This window comes from Carassius carassius, chromosome 7 (assembly GCF_963082965.1).
Source record: "Carassius carassius chromosome 7, fCarCar2.1, whole genome shotgun sequence".
NCBI lineage: Eukaryota > Metazoa > Chordata > Actinopteri > Cypriniformes > Cyprinidae > Carassius > Carassius carassius.
In genome coordinates, this window is record NC_081761.1 from 38971158 (window position 1) to 38983999 (window position 12842).

Consider the following 12842-nt stretch of genomic DNA (forward strand, 5'->3'; position numbering starts at 1 on the left):
TGATGACATCTAACGACCCTTATTGGCCTCAGTCACTTTGTTACACAAACTGAAGTGATCCAGACATAGATATGTAATGATATGTCACAGTCAGTTTTTGAGAATGACAACGGCATTTACTTAAAGGTGTGAATCACGGAGTGTCCCGTTAAAGGTCCACTGAAGTAATGAATGTGATGTCATTTAAACTAATACAAGAAGACAGGGGATTGGATATATCGAGGAGCTCCAGCCCTCTGTTAAATGGCCAATAGTGTTTATTTATATCAGCTTGGGTGAGACTGGGGTAGTTGTGGCCTGGAGCAATGGGTGAGCTGGAAGGAGGTGCTCCAAAAGGTAAATCAGTACAACTTCCCCTAACCCTGACAGACAGCTGTGTCAATCAGTCTTGAAGACCTTTCTTCATGCCCCTACCTTTTGGGATGTCTTAACCTCACAACATGCCCATTGCTCCAGCCTGCTCTTATCTCTGTTTGACTTGGCCCAGAGTCATTGAGTCCAGTAGATCCACATTTGCTTGTGACATCCAGATTATCCCTTTGGACTCAATTTGAAATTGTTACTAAGGCAAAACAGTGATCATAATCTTGCTAAGGATGGATATATAGGTAAATGGCACTGGTGTTATCTGCTGATCTATTACATAGATGCCATTCACCAATATATGTCTATACAGATTCGGTATGAGAAACAGCGCTGAGTTGAAGAGATGCCACCACTGATCTATAATATACAGAACATCTGTCTCATCAATATCGCTATAAAATATGACATTCTGTGTAGCATTCAGATAGGTCTGATATGTTTTGTGGTCTTTGCCAGTTCCACATATGATTCAGTCTGTATTATAGTGTTTCCGGACCAGAGCACACTGTAAACACTGCTGTGCTACTCCAATCAAAACAATCCTGGACTGCTGCCCACATCCTGGTTCTGAACAGTCCCCGAAACCTTGCTGGTCTCGAACAAAGGATCCTATGATGTCAGAAGCTTCAACTAGAGACCACATTTTAAAAAGTGCCATTTTTTTTTTCAAATTTGTCAAGAGTTCAAGCAAATTGACAACAATTAAATATGTCAGTGGTTGGCAGAAGAGACCAACTCTCTCCTTCTGCAAAAGATTAACAAGCTCTTCTGGTCACATGTTGGTGATTTAGAGAGTTCTGTCCTCTTCCAGTGGAAACAGGAGCCAGTTCTGAATGAGTGCCACTCTCGTCCGATCACCGGTTCCAGCTCCAGCACCAGCGATGTGTTTGTCCGTGCTGTAACACTAAAAAAGTTGAAGTGCAGGGTGACATCCTCAAAATTGTTATTTTATTTAATCTGAAAAATCCCTGAAGAAGGATTTGCATGGAAAATAAAGAATCTGATCGATGGAACTGGAATATAATCTAATTAATTTGCATCTGTAATAGTAACTTCTCCAATAGCACCTTGGTTATTAGAACAACCTGAAGTTGACTTAAACATACATAAAGAAATGAAGGGAATGGGGGACAATTTAAAAGTGTGTGTTAAAGAATATATAAAAAGTATGCACTATTTATTTCTCCAAATTTACACACAGAACAGAAAATGGAAGGACAGGTGATGTATTTTTCATTCCAGAATTTGAGGTTAGGAAGACTGGAAGAATTACAGACTGTACATCCGTATACAGCAGTGATGACATTGTGGTGCGTATATGAAGTAAGACTGAATAAAGTAAAAATATGCTCAGTGGCGGTTCTTATGTGTTTACAATCATGGCAATCAAACATATACAGTATTAAACAGATAGGGATAATTACTCTTGTTTATATGGGTACCAGCACGTGTGGGAATTCAAGGTAATGTAGAGGTAGATGAAATGGCTAAAGAATCCTTAATGGTCGATCCAAGAATAAATATTACCCAGCAGAAGAGAAACATGAAATATTAAGAGCATGCAATATTGCAGACATATGGGACTCATGTCAAACAGGTAGGCATTCGCACAAAACACAAAGGAGCACAAAGAGAAGTAAAATCATTCATATCATAAGTAGAAGGTAACAAGTCATTTTCATTCACATTTACGAACAGGACAACATTATAAGGAAACATAATACTGGTCTTTGTGTGTTTAACAGATGAATCAGTGGAACATGTTCTGAATTACAATCTTCTAGTTTTCTGAAAGATGGTCCGAATGCAGGAAGAAAAGCGTATAAGTGCAGTCTTGATATTTCTTTGGAATTGTGGAGTAATGAAGAGAATATTGGCTTTAGGTGAGAAACTGTCCATTTTCTTCACACTCCATCACAGTAGGTGGCGGTATGACCAATAAAGTTTGTTCAACTCCCGCCATGAAACCAAACGAAGAAGAACCACTGTAGAAGAAAGAAAGGAGACTGAGCACTCGGAGACAGTAAGTGTTGAATCCCTTTTACATTATTCATGTGTTTTGGCTGTTTATGTGCGTGATCTGGTTGTTTTTCTATCGCTAGTGTTTTTATGAATGAAGTTTCATCGCCGCTCGCTTTATGAAAAATAACGACGGTTTTACTACAGTAACCATAACAAATGTCCTATAGTTTTATTAAAGTACGTTTTAACCATGATATTTGTAAAACAATAGCTTTTATATATACACAATTGTCAGTGCTATGCACTTTTAAAGTCTTTACAGTTTAGGGAGAAATGCGTAAAAATCTGATAATATGTAGACACATTGTGTGTGTGTGTGTGTGTACATTTATATATAGTATATGTACATTTATATATACATAACTTATAACATTTGATAATATTCATTCTCTTTTGAATCTAAACTGTTTCTGTACTAACCACTGGTGTCAAAAGTATTCACATTCATTACTCAAGTAGAAGTATAGATACTAGGGTTATAGATAAGTTCGATATCAGCTCAAGCTTTTTACTGAATTAAAAGTTTAAAAGTGCTGGTTTCAAAACTACTTAAAGTATAAAAGTAAAAGTAATGTAAGGGGAAAAAATGCCATTAAGAACAAAAGCTTAGGCCGCACCACAGGGGCCTGTCGTGCACTACCCCACCTCCTCAAAAACACATTTTTCTAAAGGCCATAATGACTAATGTTCATGTTGAAAAATTTGGGATCCACTAGGCTACCTGTTTCAGCCACATATATGACCATTGAAAATGAATGCACTTTAGTACAATGCAAATACATTAAAGAACTAGAGATATGATGACTAGTTGCCTCTAAGTATAGTAATGGTGCAAAAAGTCAAGCTTCAGAGGCATGTCATCAATAAGCTTTAATGGAATGTAAATGTACATCCAAGCTTAGCTGCAGGAATCTGTGAGGGCAATGGACAAGAACATAGGTGTAGGGCTGTAGTCAACCAAAGAAATAAAGTCCTGTCCTGCGCAACGATCAGTTGACAAAAAAAAAAAAATTTGAATTTTGATTGAACATTTATTAAACAATTTTCATAGAGCATTTATAAAACAACAACGAAAAAACATCAATAATACCTAAAACTATAATAATAATACAATTCTTTAAAAATTAAGTGATTGACAGTCACAATTGTGCACCTGACCACACCACAGCTACAAAAAATATAACTGCTAAAACTAACAAATAATGAAAAAAACAAATAAAGCTATCGTTTATACAGGCTGTATATTCTTCTTTACTTTCAAAGCTATGGGTTAACTTTTGTCCAGCTGATATAGGCGTTTTAAAACAAACACACAAAAACCCCAAATAGCCTAAAAAACAAGCCCAACAAGACGGCGCGCCGCAGCCACCGGGTCTTCTTTTAAGGCAGCATTTACGCACAGCTGCAGTGTGTGGCCTTTACATTACATTTTGGGGATGCGCCTAGTACATAACACAAAATAAAAAGAGCCACAAAAAAACATGGATAACATTAAAGATCATTACAAATATTTAAAATAAATCCATAGCTTTCCCACGCTCCTTGGATGCTCTCATTTCCCAAGTTGTGCTTTCCTTACTCTAAGGCTAATAAATGTATTTCACAATCTGGGTCATTATTTAATAGAAAAGCACACATGTTTCTACTGTATCTCTGTCACTCACTCTTATATTTAGTTAAGATGAGTGCTGTCTTTCACTGTCTTTAATCAGTCCTGTAAATTACTGTATGCTCATTCTTTATAAAGCAGCAACAATGTAGTTTGTAAAGTACAGTACTGTGCAAAAGTCTTAGGCACCTTAGTATTTTCACCCCAAAAAAGGGGTTTAAACCAGTTAATTATATTCATACATAACATAACATAACACATTGTATAGCAATATAAGCATCTCACAACAAGGAATTTCACAGAAATACTCGTGAATGCACTTAATCGAGCAGGAAATACAGGCAGTGCTATGCTAATTGGCTACTCCTTAATCGGTAAAAGAGTAACAGCTGATCACTCAACAATAACAGAAAAATTATATATATAGCGGTTACTTACTTCTCATGTACACACACTGTACCCCAGTATAACTCGAAATCAATGTCTTTGAAGTAACTCTGAACTCTGAAACTAGAATACAGCTGCCAAACTCTCCATGTGCGCTCAGTTGTGATGCGTCTCTCTGTAAACTGCGATTCACCTCTGCTTCACATGATGCCATTGTAGCTGCGCTGAACTCTGTAATTGGTCAAAATCATCCGGGACTTAGAGACGGCAGAGTCTTTTGTACAGCCCGCCCCCGAATTCGCTCATCTAACAAAAGGTCTTAATCGTCCTCGGGCAGTGCTGGCAGCTGGATGAGATGGCCACAACTCGTGTGTAGCTCTTCCCGTTGACATCTACACTGGTTGTCCGGACTCGACCATCTACACCGGGGAACAGCTGAGTGGCTTTGCCTACAGGCCAGAGGGCTCGAGGAAGTTGGGGATCAACAATCAAGACTAAGTCTCCGATTTCCAATGCCTTCTTGTCAGTTCTCCACTTGTGGCGAGCTTGAAGATCTGGTAAGTAGTACTTTAAAAAATGTCTCCAGAAGTGCTCCGCCAGCAGTTGGCTGTGGCGCCAGTGTCGTCGACTCAGCATCTCTGATTCCTGGTAGATGACTTGGGGTAATGATGCGTCTCGACAGCCAATCAGGAAGCAGTACTGGGTGATCGGGTCAAGGTCAGCAACATCAGAGGAGGTATACCCAAGAGGCTTTGAATTGACGATACCTTCCACCTTAATCAGGACTGTCCTTAACACTTCCTCAGTAACAGTCCGGGCTCCGATAGTCACTCTGAGCGCTGCCTTGATGGAGTGGATCTCCCTCTCCCAGCACCCCCCGAAGTGAGAGGCGCTTGGTGGGTTATAGGTGAACTTGATCTGCTGATTGGCAAGGTGGCTCTGTAGCTCATCTTGGAGGTTGGCGAAGGCATCATTCAGTTCACGTTCTCCTCCCTTAAAGTTTGTGCCTTGGTCACACAATAAATTATACGGAACGGAAATATCTCTGTCTGGTGAGGGCCAGGTCAGCCATGAGAGGTACTTCTGGGCGTCCCCTCCACTTCCTACACTCTGTACACTGGCGTTGGTGCCGACAGACAGCTTCACTACCTCTTAGTATCCAGTACGTCCTCCTGATTTCTGCAAACAACCTCTCTGTACCTGGATGATGTAGCCTCTCATCATAATCCTTTATGATTAGCACAGTGATTGGATGTCGAGGGTCAAGAACAGCTGGATGTACAGTATCCTCTTCCAGTACCTCACAGTGGCGTAGACGACCTCCTACTTGAATAAGTCCAGTCGCAGCATCTAGCTCCGGGGAGAGTGTGATCAGTCTGCTTGTAGATAATATGGGTTTCCCAGACTTCAGAAGTATCTGCTCATCGGGGAAGCACTGCATGACGGAGGACTGCATGTTGAACATCCCTTTGGAGATCGGCACTGAAGGTGTAGACCGCCCCATGAAGCTCCTGCCCATAGGCATTCAGGCACTCTGGCAGTGTGTCATAATGCTGCAGCTTAGGTGAGGGTGTAGTAGTGGTCACTAACCCAGTGAATGATGACTGTCTTAGTTCACAGCTTGGCTCTGCAAGCGATAAACAAGGCTGCTCAAGTCAACTATCTGATGGAAGCTTAAGGAATGCCGGCCCCTGGCTCCACTTGCTTTCTCTGGAGAAGTCTCCAAGAGGCTTGCCACGAGTGATGTCGTCTGTTGGGTTGTCTGAAGATCTGACATAGCGCCAGATGGTGTAAGCTGTCATCTCTTGGATCTCTGCTACCCTTGTTCCCACAAACACCTTGTAACGACATGAGCTGGATGTCAACCATGTAAGCACAGTGGTGGAGTCAGACCAGAGTGTAGTGGAGCAGATAGGAATTGTAAGCTCTGTGGTCAGAAGCTGGGATAGCTGTGCTCCATTGAGAGCGGCGCACAACTCTAGGCATGGTATGGATTGTTGCTTGTGAGGTGCTACCCGGGACCTGGCAGCAATGAAGCCAACTTCGACTTGACCCTCTTTGTGCTCTTTCCGCAGGTAGGCCACTGAACCGTATGCCTGCTCCGAGGCATCACAGAAAACATGAATGTCATATTTACAGGATTGGTGACCTTTCTGTGATTGAGAATGGCACCTGGGCAAAGATATTTCCTCTAGTCCACTCAACTCCTTCTCCCATTTGTCCCATGATGCAAGCAGTCACGCTTCTTGTTCCACAGACGCTGTACTAGTATCTTAGCCCGGGTGATGTAAGGGATGAGATATCCAAGAGGATCATATTGACTCGTTAGTTCTCGGTATATCTGATGCATTGTTACAGAAGAAGAGCATCTGGATCGATGCTTGTAATGTCGAGTATCGGACTGACAATGCCACTGCAGTCCAAGGGTAAACTCGTGGACGTCTTGTTGGCCTTGACTGAGCCAGAGGTCACAGGTACTGGATCTGGATCTGGATTCAGCGGGGAGGTGAGTAATCACAGATGGACAATTGCTGGCCCACTGTCGAAGCTCGAAGCCTCCGGTGGTTGAAGTTGACCAACTAGGTCTCTGGCCTTTTGGGGGGAGTGAAGACTGCAGGCAATTGTCGACGTAAAATGATCTCTAAATTACCTCTCTGAATTGGTCTCCCGGCTGACTGTGATCCATGACGTGTCTCTGCAGGGCATAAGTGGCACAACAGGGACTGCACATGGTGCCAAAGGGGAGCACCTGTCCTCTGTTTGTGTTTGAGTCGGCTCGAGCTGCTCCACCGCGGTCTGCGGTTTGAAGTGCGCGCTGAAAGACGGGCAGGAGACCGGTCTGACGCCGGATTCATATGAAATTTAAGGGGACAGACTCTGAAGCAATCGCGAATTTGTGTACAGTTTTGATACTAAATGCTATAGCCCCACTAAAATAGCCTAGCAACGCCCATGCTTCTTGTGTAGGCCTACATTTCGGAGAACCAGGGCAAACATTTCAATCGATCGCTCAGCACCCAAATCTGCGTCCTAATTCGGTTCAGTGCATACCAGTTCCATACCCAACCCTACTTTTAAGAAATATATTTTTTGATAAACAAACCCAAAACTGGCTATGTCCTTGCTGGAGTGTGATGTGATTTGTGTCATGGGCAGGTGCGATGGATCGCGTACAAACCAATAGGATGTCGGAATGGTATATGTTTATACTTCTCATTCAACCACAATCAAATTCACTCCATCCGGATGGCACGATTTATCTGCATAGGTTTTTTTTATTTATTTATTTTTTTCATGATGACAAGCCAGAATGAAAACAAGCCAAAATGAAATAGCAGTAATGAACCTATTTTTAAAATGTGAGGAGTAGTAGTAAAAAGTTGGCTAAAAAATAATTACTCAATATAGATGCCCAAACTATTTGTACTTCATTTCTTGACACCTCTGGTACTAACACAATGGTTAATTCTCCATACGGTTTTAAAGTTGTTACAGTTTAAGGATAAATTAGTAGAAATCTGACAATATCAGATCTGATAATCATGTCCAGCTTTATACTTTGTTAATATTGTTCAACATGTTATTCTTTAATACATTCTTGGTAGTTTTGAGTTTAAATCAGTGTTGATTCATTATAAATGTTTCTCTTAATAATCATGAAGTGTTTGTGTTCAGATGTTGAGCATGAAAGCGCAGGTGGATGTGGTCTGCTGTAAATCAGTAGGAACTGATCTGTCCATGCTGGATATTGAGGATTTCATCACAGAAATCTGTCAGCTGAAGAAAGAGGTGGCTTCACTGGAGGCAAAGCTGAGAGAAAGAGGAGACAAACTGAACAGAGAGGTTTGAACAGATCTTCATTTCATCTTTAGCTGCTAATATGGACTGATTGTTGTGTGAATCAATGTCTTATTGTTAATCATACTCTCACTAGATATATTACTGATTGTGTTTGTCAGGATGTGGAGCAGGTTTGGGTGCGTGAGACTGATGGGACAGAAGCTCAGGATTCAGTCTGGAGCGTCAGAGATCAGAGATCCAGAGACACACAGGACTCAGAGCTCAGCCTCACTTTACTCTGTTATACTGACGCTCAGGATCATGAATCCACTGATCAAACCTCTGACTGTAACGCTGGAGAACAGCAGATGCTGCAGACGCCGCTGAAGATGTGCTCCGTCAAACTGGTGGACTGCAGGAACCTGATCGAGAGCAGAGGAGAAGAAACCACCGCAGAGAAACAACAACAACACACTGATGAGGAAGAGGAGGAGGAGGAGGAGAATAATGGGGAGGATGATGAAGATGGTGATGATTGTGCTGAGAATAATGGGGATGTTGACGATGGTGACTTTGTTCCTTCAGGTGTGTTTCTTCCTTTAATGACCAGAAATGCAGAATAAACAAAATTGGTGTTCATTTATAAAAAGTGTTATGTATATACAGACCTAAATTCATGAGGAGCAGTATTTGTTGTGAATTCTGCAAATTTGAGACACTTAGAAAAACATACCATTAGCTGCATGTGTATAAAATATCAGTGCGTCACACATCAGATTGTGCATTTATTTCAGTCACAGCCTTTGCAGTTTGACAATCATGATAAGACATATATCAATTTATTTTGGCTGATTGTTCCACTCAAAGTTGTAGAATAATATTCATTTTATGCACATTTTTGTTTCTTTCAGATAACAATACTGGTTCATCTTCTGATGGAGAAACTGCATCTACATCCAAAGACCAAAAGACAAAGAAGAGTTGTGCAAAAACATTCAGCAAACAGTGTAATTTAACAAGACATGCCAGAAAGAAAAAACACACCGAACAGAATGACTTCAGCTGCAAGATCTGTAACATCAGTTTTCCGACCTTCAAAGAGAGAACCGTTCATTCAAAAGAGCACAGCGTGAAGAAGGAGTTTCGCTGTGAACAGTGCGGGAAGGATTTCTTCACAACTCTTTATAATTATAGAGCTCATATAAAGACACATGAAGAAAAGTCTTTCCCGTGCCATGAATGTAAAAAGTTTTTCCGGTACAAACAAGAACTTTCTGTTCATATGAGAATTCACACGGGTGAAAAACCATATCAGTGTGCTCACTGCAACGAATGCAACAAGTTTTTCCAGAACAAACGAGATCTTTCTGTTCATATGAGAATTCACACGGGTGAAAAACCATATCAGTGCCCTCAATGTGAGAAGTGCTTTAGCCTGGGATCTAACCTGAAGAAACATCTACTCACACACAGCAATGAGAGACCGTATAAGTGCAATGAATGTGGACAAGCTTTTAGAAGCTCAGCTTCTCTAAAGTTACACCTAAAAAAACACTTTGATAAACCGTATCAGTGCCCTCACTGCGAGATGAGCTTCAGTCTCAGATCAGATCTAATGAACCATCTACTCACGCAAGGCGATAAAAATCCGTATCAGTGCAGTGAATGTGGAAAACATTTTATAAGCTCAGCTTCTCTGAAGTTACACCAAAAAATGCACTCTGATGACAAACCGTATCAGTGTTCACACTGTGAGAAACGTTTCCGTAATTCAGATCACTGTAAAACCCATGAGAGGATTCACACCGGAGAGAAACCATACTTATGCTCCGACTGCGGGAAGAGCTTCGCTAGTTCATTTGCTTTCAAAGTTCATCAGAGAATTCACACAGGAGAAAGACCTTATCCTTGTAGTGATTGTGGGAAGAGTTTCTTTAAGCTAAGTGACTTAAAAGTGCACCGGAGGACTCATACAGGAGAAAAACCTTTTAAATGCTCACTTTGTGACAAGACTTTTGCTATATCAAATTCCCTGAAGATCCATGAACGAATACATACAGGAGAGAAACCTTACTGCTGCTCCATCTGCGGAGAGAGATTTGCTTTTAAATGGGTTTTTCAGACCCACAAGAAGAAACACACTGCTCCAGAGTCATCATAGCTTCTTCTTGTTCAATGTAATGTGCAGATCAGTGTCTGATATTGTATCATAATGTGCGTTTATGGGTTTTTTTAATGGATGACTTAAAAAAAAAATTAAACTGATCCAGGCATGAAAATGCAATAAAATGTCACTGTGTAATTTTTTGGTATTGACAGCGGCATTTACTTACAGGTGTGAAACCTGAGAGTGCTTCATTAAAGGTCCAGTGAAGTGCCTATGTAGTGACGTAATTTACAGAATACATAATTTAATAACAGGATAGGTCATAAACCTTTCTCCATGTATTTGTGGTTAGGGCTGGTTCACACGTATGATTCAGTCTCTGTTAAACTGTCCCTGGACCAGTGGTCAGCAGAAGAGACCAACTCTTTCCTTCTGCAAGAGATTAACAAGCTTTTCCGGTCACATGTTGATGATGTAGATGGTTCTGCCCCCTTCCAGTGAAAACATGAGCCAGTTCAGATTAAGTGCCACTCTTGGCCGAGCATTGGTTCCAGCACCAGCACCAGTGATATGTGTGTGTTTGCTGCAACACTAACACCAAACCAGACTTCATTTAACCCCAATCAAAAGCGTACACTTTCAGGATCTTTCCCTATCCCCTACATAGTGCACTAGATGCCATTCACCATACAGAAAATAATAATTCTGAACAAGTGATCGATTTCAGAATTGTTGATTTATATTGGTGGAAAACAATAGACTGTAAGTTAATGCTTGCATCAGCAGGTGTTGCATTCCTTCAGTCCAATAGAAGTGAAGTAAAAAGCACCCTTCATTAGTAAAAAGTGTCTCACACGTCTCTGGGGGGTGAAGAAAGGCCTCCTGTAGCGACTCAATGTTCGATGAATATCCATATTCAAAAAAGTAAAAGCAGAACACAGAAGCAGTTTCGGGTGGATGACGTATGAGGTCAGCATTGCCGGCGAGTCTAATGAAAACCAACGTTTGTTTACAGGACCACAGGAAGCAAAGTGTCCTTACTTTAGCAAAGGAAAACCACTCTCCTCTTGGCTTATATCAAAATCCTCCTACATTCTTCTTTACAATTTCTTGTTTTGTATGTACTTATTAGTGACCGTTGTTTTGTATTGATTTCTCTGCTGCATTTCAGTGTTCGTCACTTATGAGCGGCGCAAAGCCTACCACATACGTCATGCTCTGGGAACTTACGTTTTGAATATGGATATATTTCTTACAAAAATGCATCGATTCGCTACAGGAGGACTTTGATCATCCCCACCCCCCCTTCGCTGGTGTTGTGTGAGACACCTTTTTTTATGGAAGGGCACTTTTTATTTCACGTCTTTTGGACTGAAGCAATGCAACACCCGCTGACTGCAATGATAGTGAATTAAAGTGCATTTAATATGACTGGATGTGTCTGAAAGAATAAAGATGTATACACCTAGGATGCCTCAGGGGTCAGTAAAACGCAGCCTAAAATTAATTTATTTAAATAAATTAACCCTTTAATACCAAAAACTTTAAACTTGGTTTAAATGAAAATGCAGTACCTTGATTGTGTTAACACACTAGCCTGCATTGCTAGTAACCGTTCATAACATCTCAGCATAGCCTACAGCAAAGCAGTGTAATAATACAATTAAAAATGCAAGTTTACAGTGTTCTCTCTGTTGTGTTAATCTCTTTACTGCGCTTCTCTGATTCTGCGCGCGCTTTCTCTTGTCCTCCAGAAAGCCGCCAACTTGAGTTATTCAAAAATTAACGGTCATTTTGATTGACCAGCTGACTAACATGATCGACGACTTTATTTAATAATATGAGATGGATATATTATTATCCAACACTTGGCAACGCCACTGATAAACAGTGTTTTTGAAATAAAATAATTAGGTTTGGTGTCCTCCACAGAAGCGTCTTTTCTTCTCCGCTCGTACTGTAGGAGGCGCTGTGACTTTCATCTTTATTCACCGGTAAAATCACTGAAGAAAGGAGACGGAGCACTCAGACGGTACGTGTTTAAGCTGTTTTCATTTTTCATGTGTTTTAGCTGTTTATGTGCATGTGGTTATTTTTCTATCGCTAGTGTTTTTATGAATGAAGCCCGCTCGCTTTATGAAAAATAACGACGGTTTTACTACAGTAACCATAACAAATGTCCTATTCTACTACCATGATATTGGTCGAAATCAATAGCTTTTATGTTTACAATGCTTTTAAAGTTGTCACAGTTTGTGGAGAAGTGCATAGAAGTCAGACAATATGTATACGCATCATATATATATATATATATATATATATATATATATATATATATATTATATATATATATATATATATATATATATATATATATATATATATATATATATATATTTATATATATATATATATATAGGCTATTTGATAATCTTCCTTCTCTGTGCTACGTAACGGTTTCTGTATTAATAAAGTGGATAATTTCCAATACTAGAGAGTTTTAAAGTTTTGCTTTGTGCTGGCTCAATATTTAAACTAAACAAACTCTCTAACATCTGGAATAAAAATGTG

The 12842-nt window shown here is 40.3% G+C and overlaps 1 protein-coding gene across 1 annotated transcript; it reads left to right on the plus strand.

Moving 5' to 3' along the window:
* The first annotated feature begins 6791 nt into the window (after positions 1 to 6791).
* LOC132144322 (zinc finger protein 883-like) lies at positions 6792 to 10533 on the plus strand. The gene is made up of 5 exons (XM_059555099.1): positions 6792 to 6890; positions 8060 to 8227; positions 8344 to 8749; positions 9076 to 9491; positions 9585 to 10533. Exons 1-5 carry the CDS (start codon positions 6792 to 6794, stop codon positions 10323 to 10325), a joined length of 1830 nt encoding a protein of 609 aa, XP_059411082.1. The 3' UTR covers positions 10326 to 10533.
* Positions 10534 to 12842: the final 2309 nt, after the last annotated feature.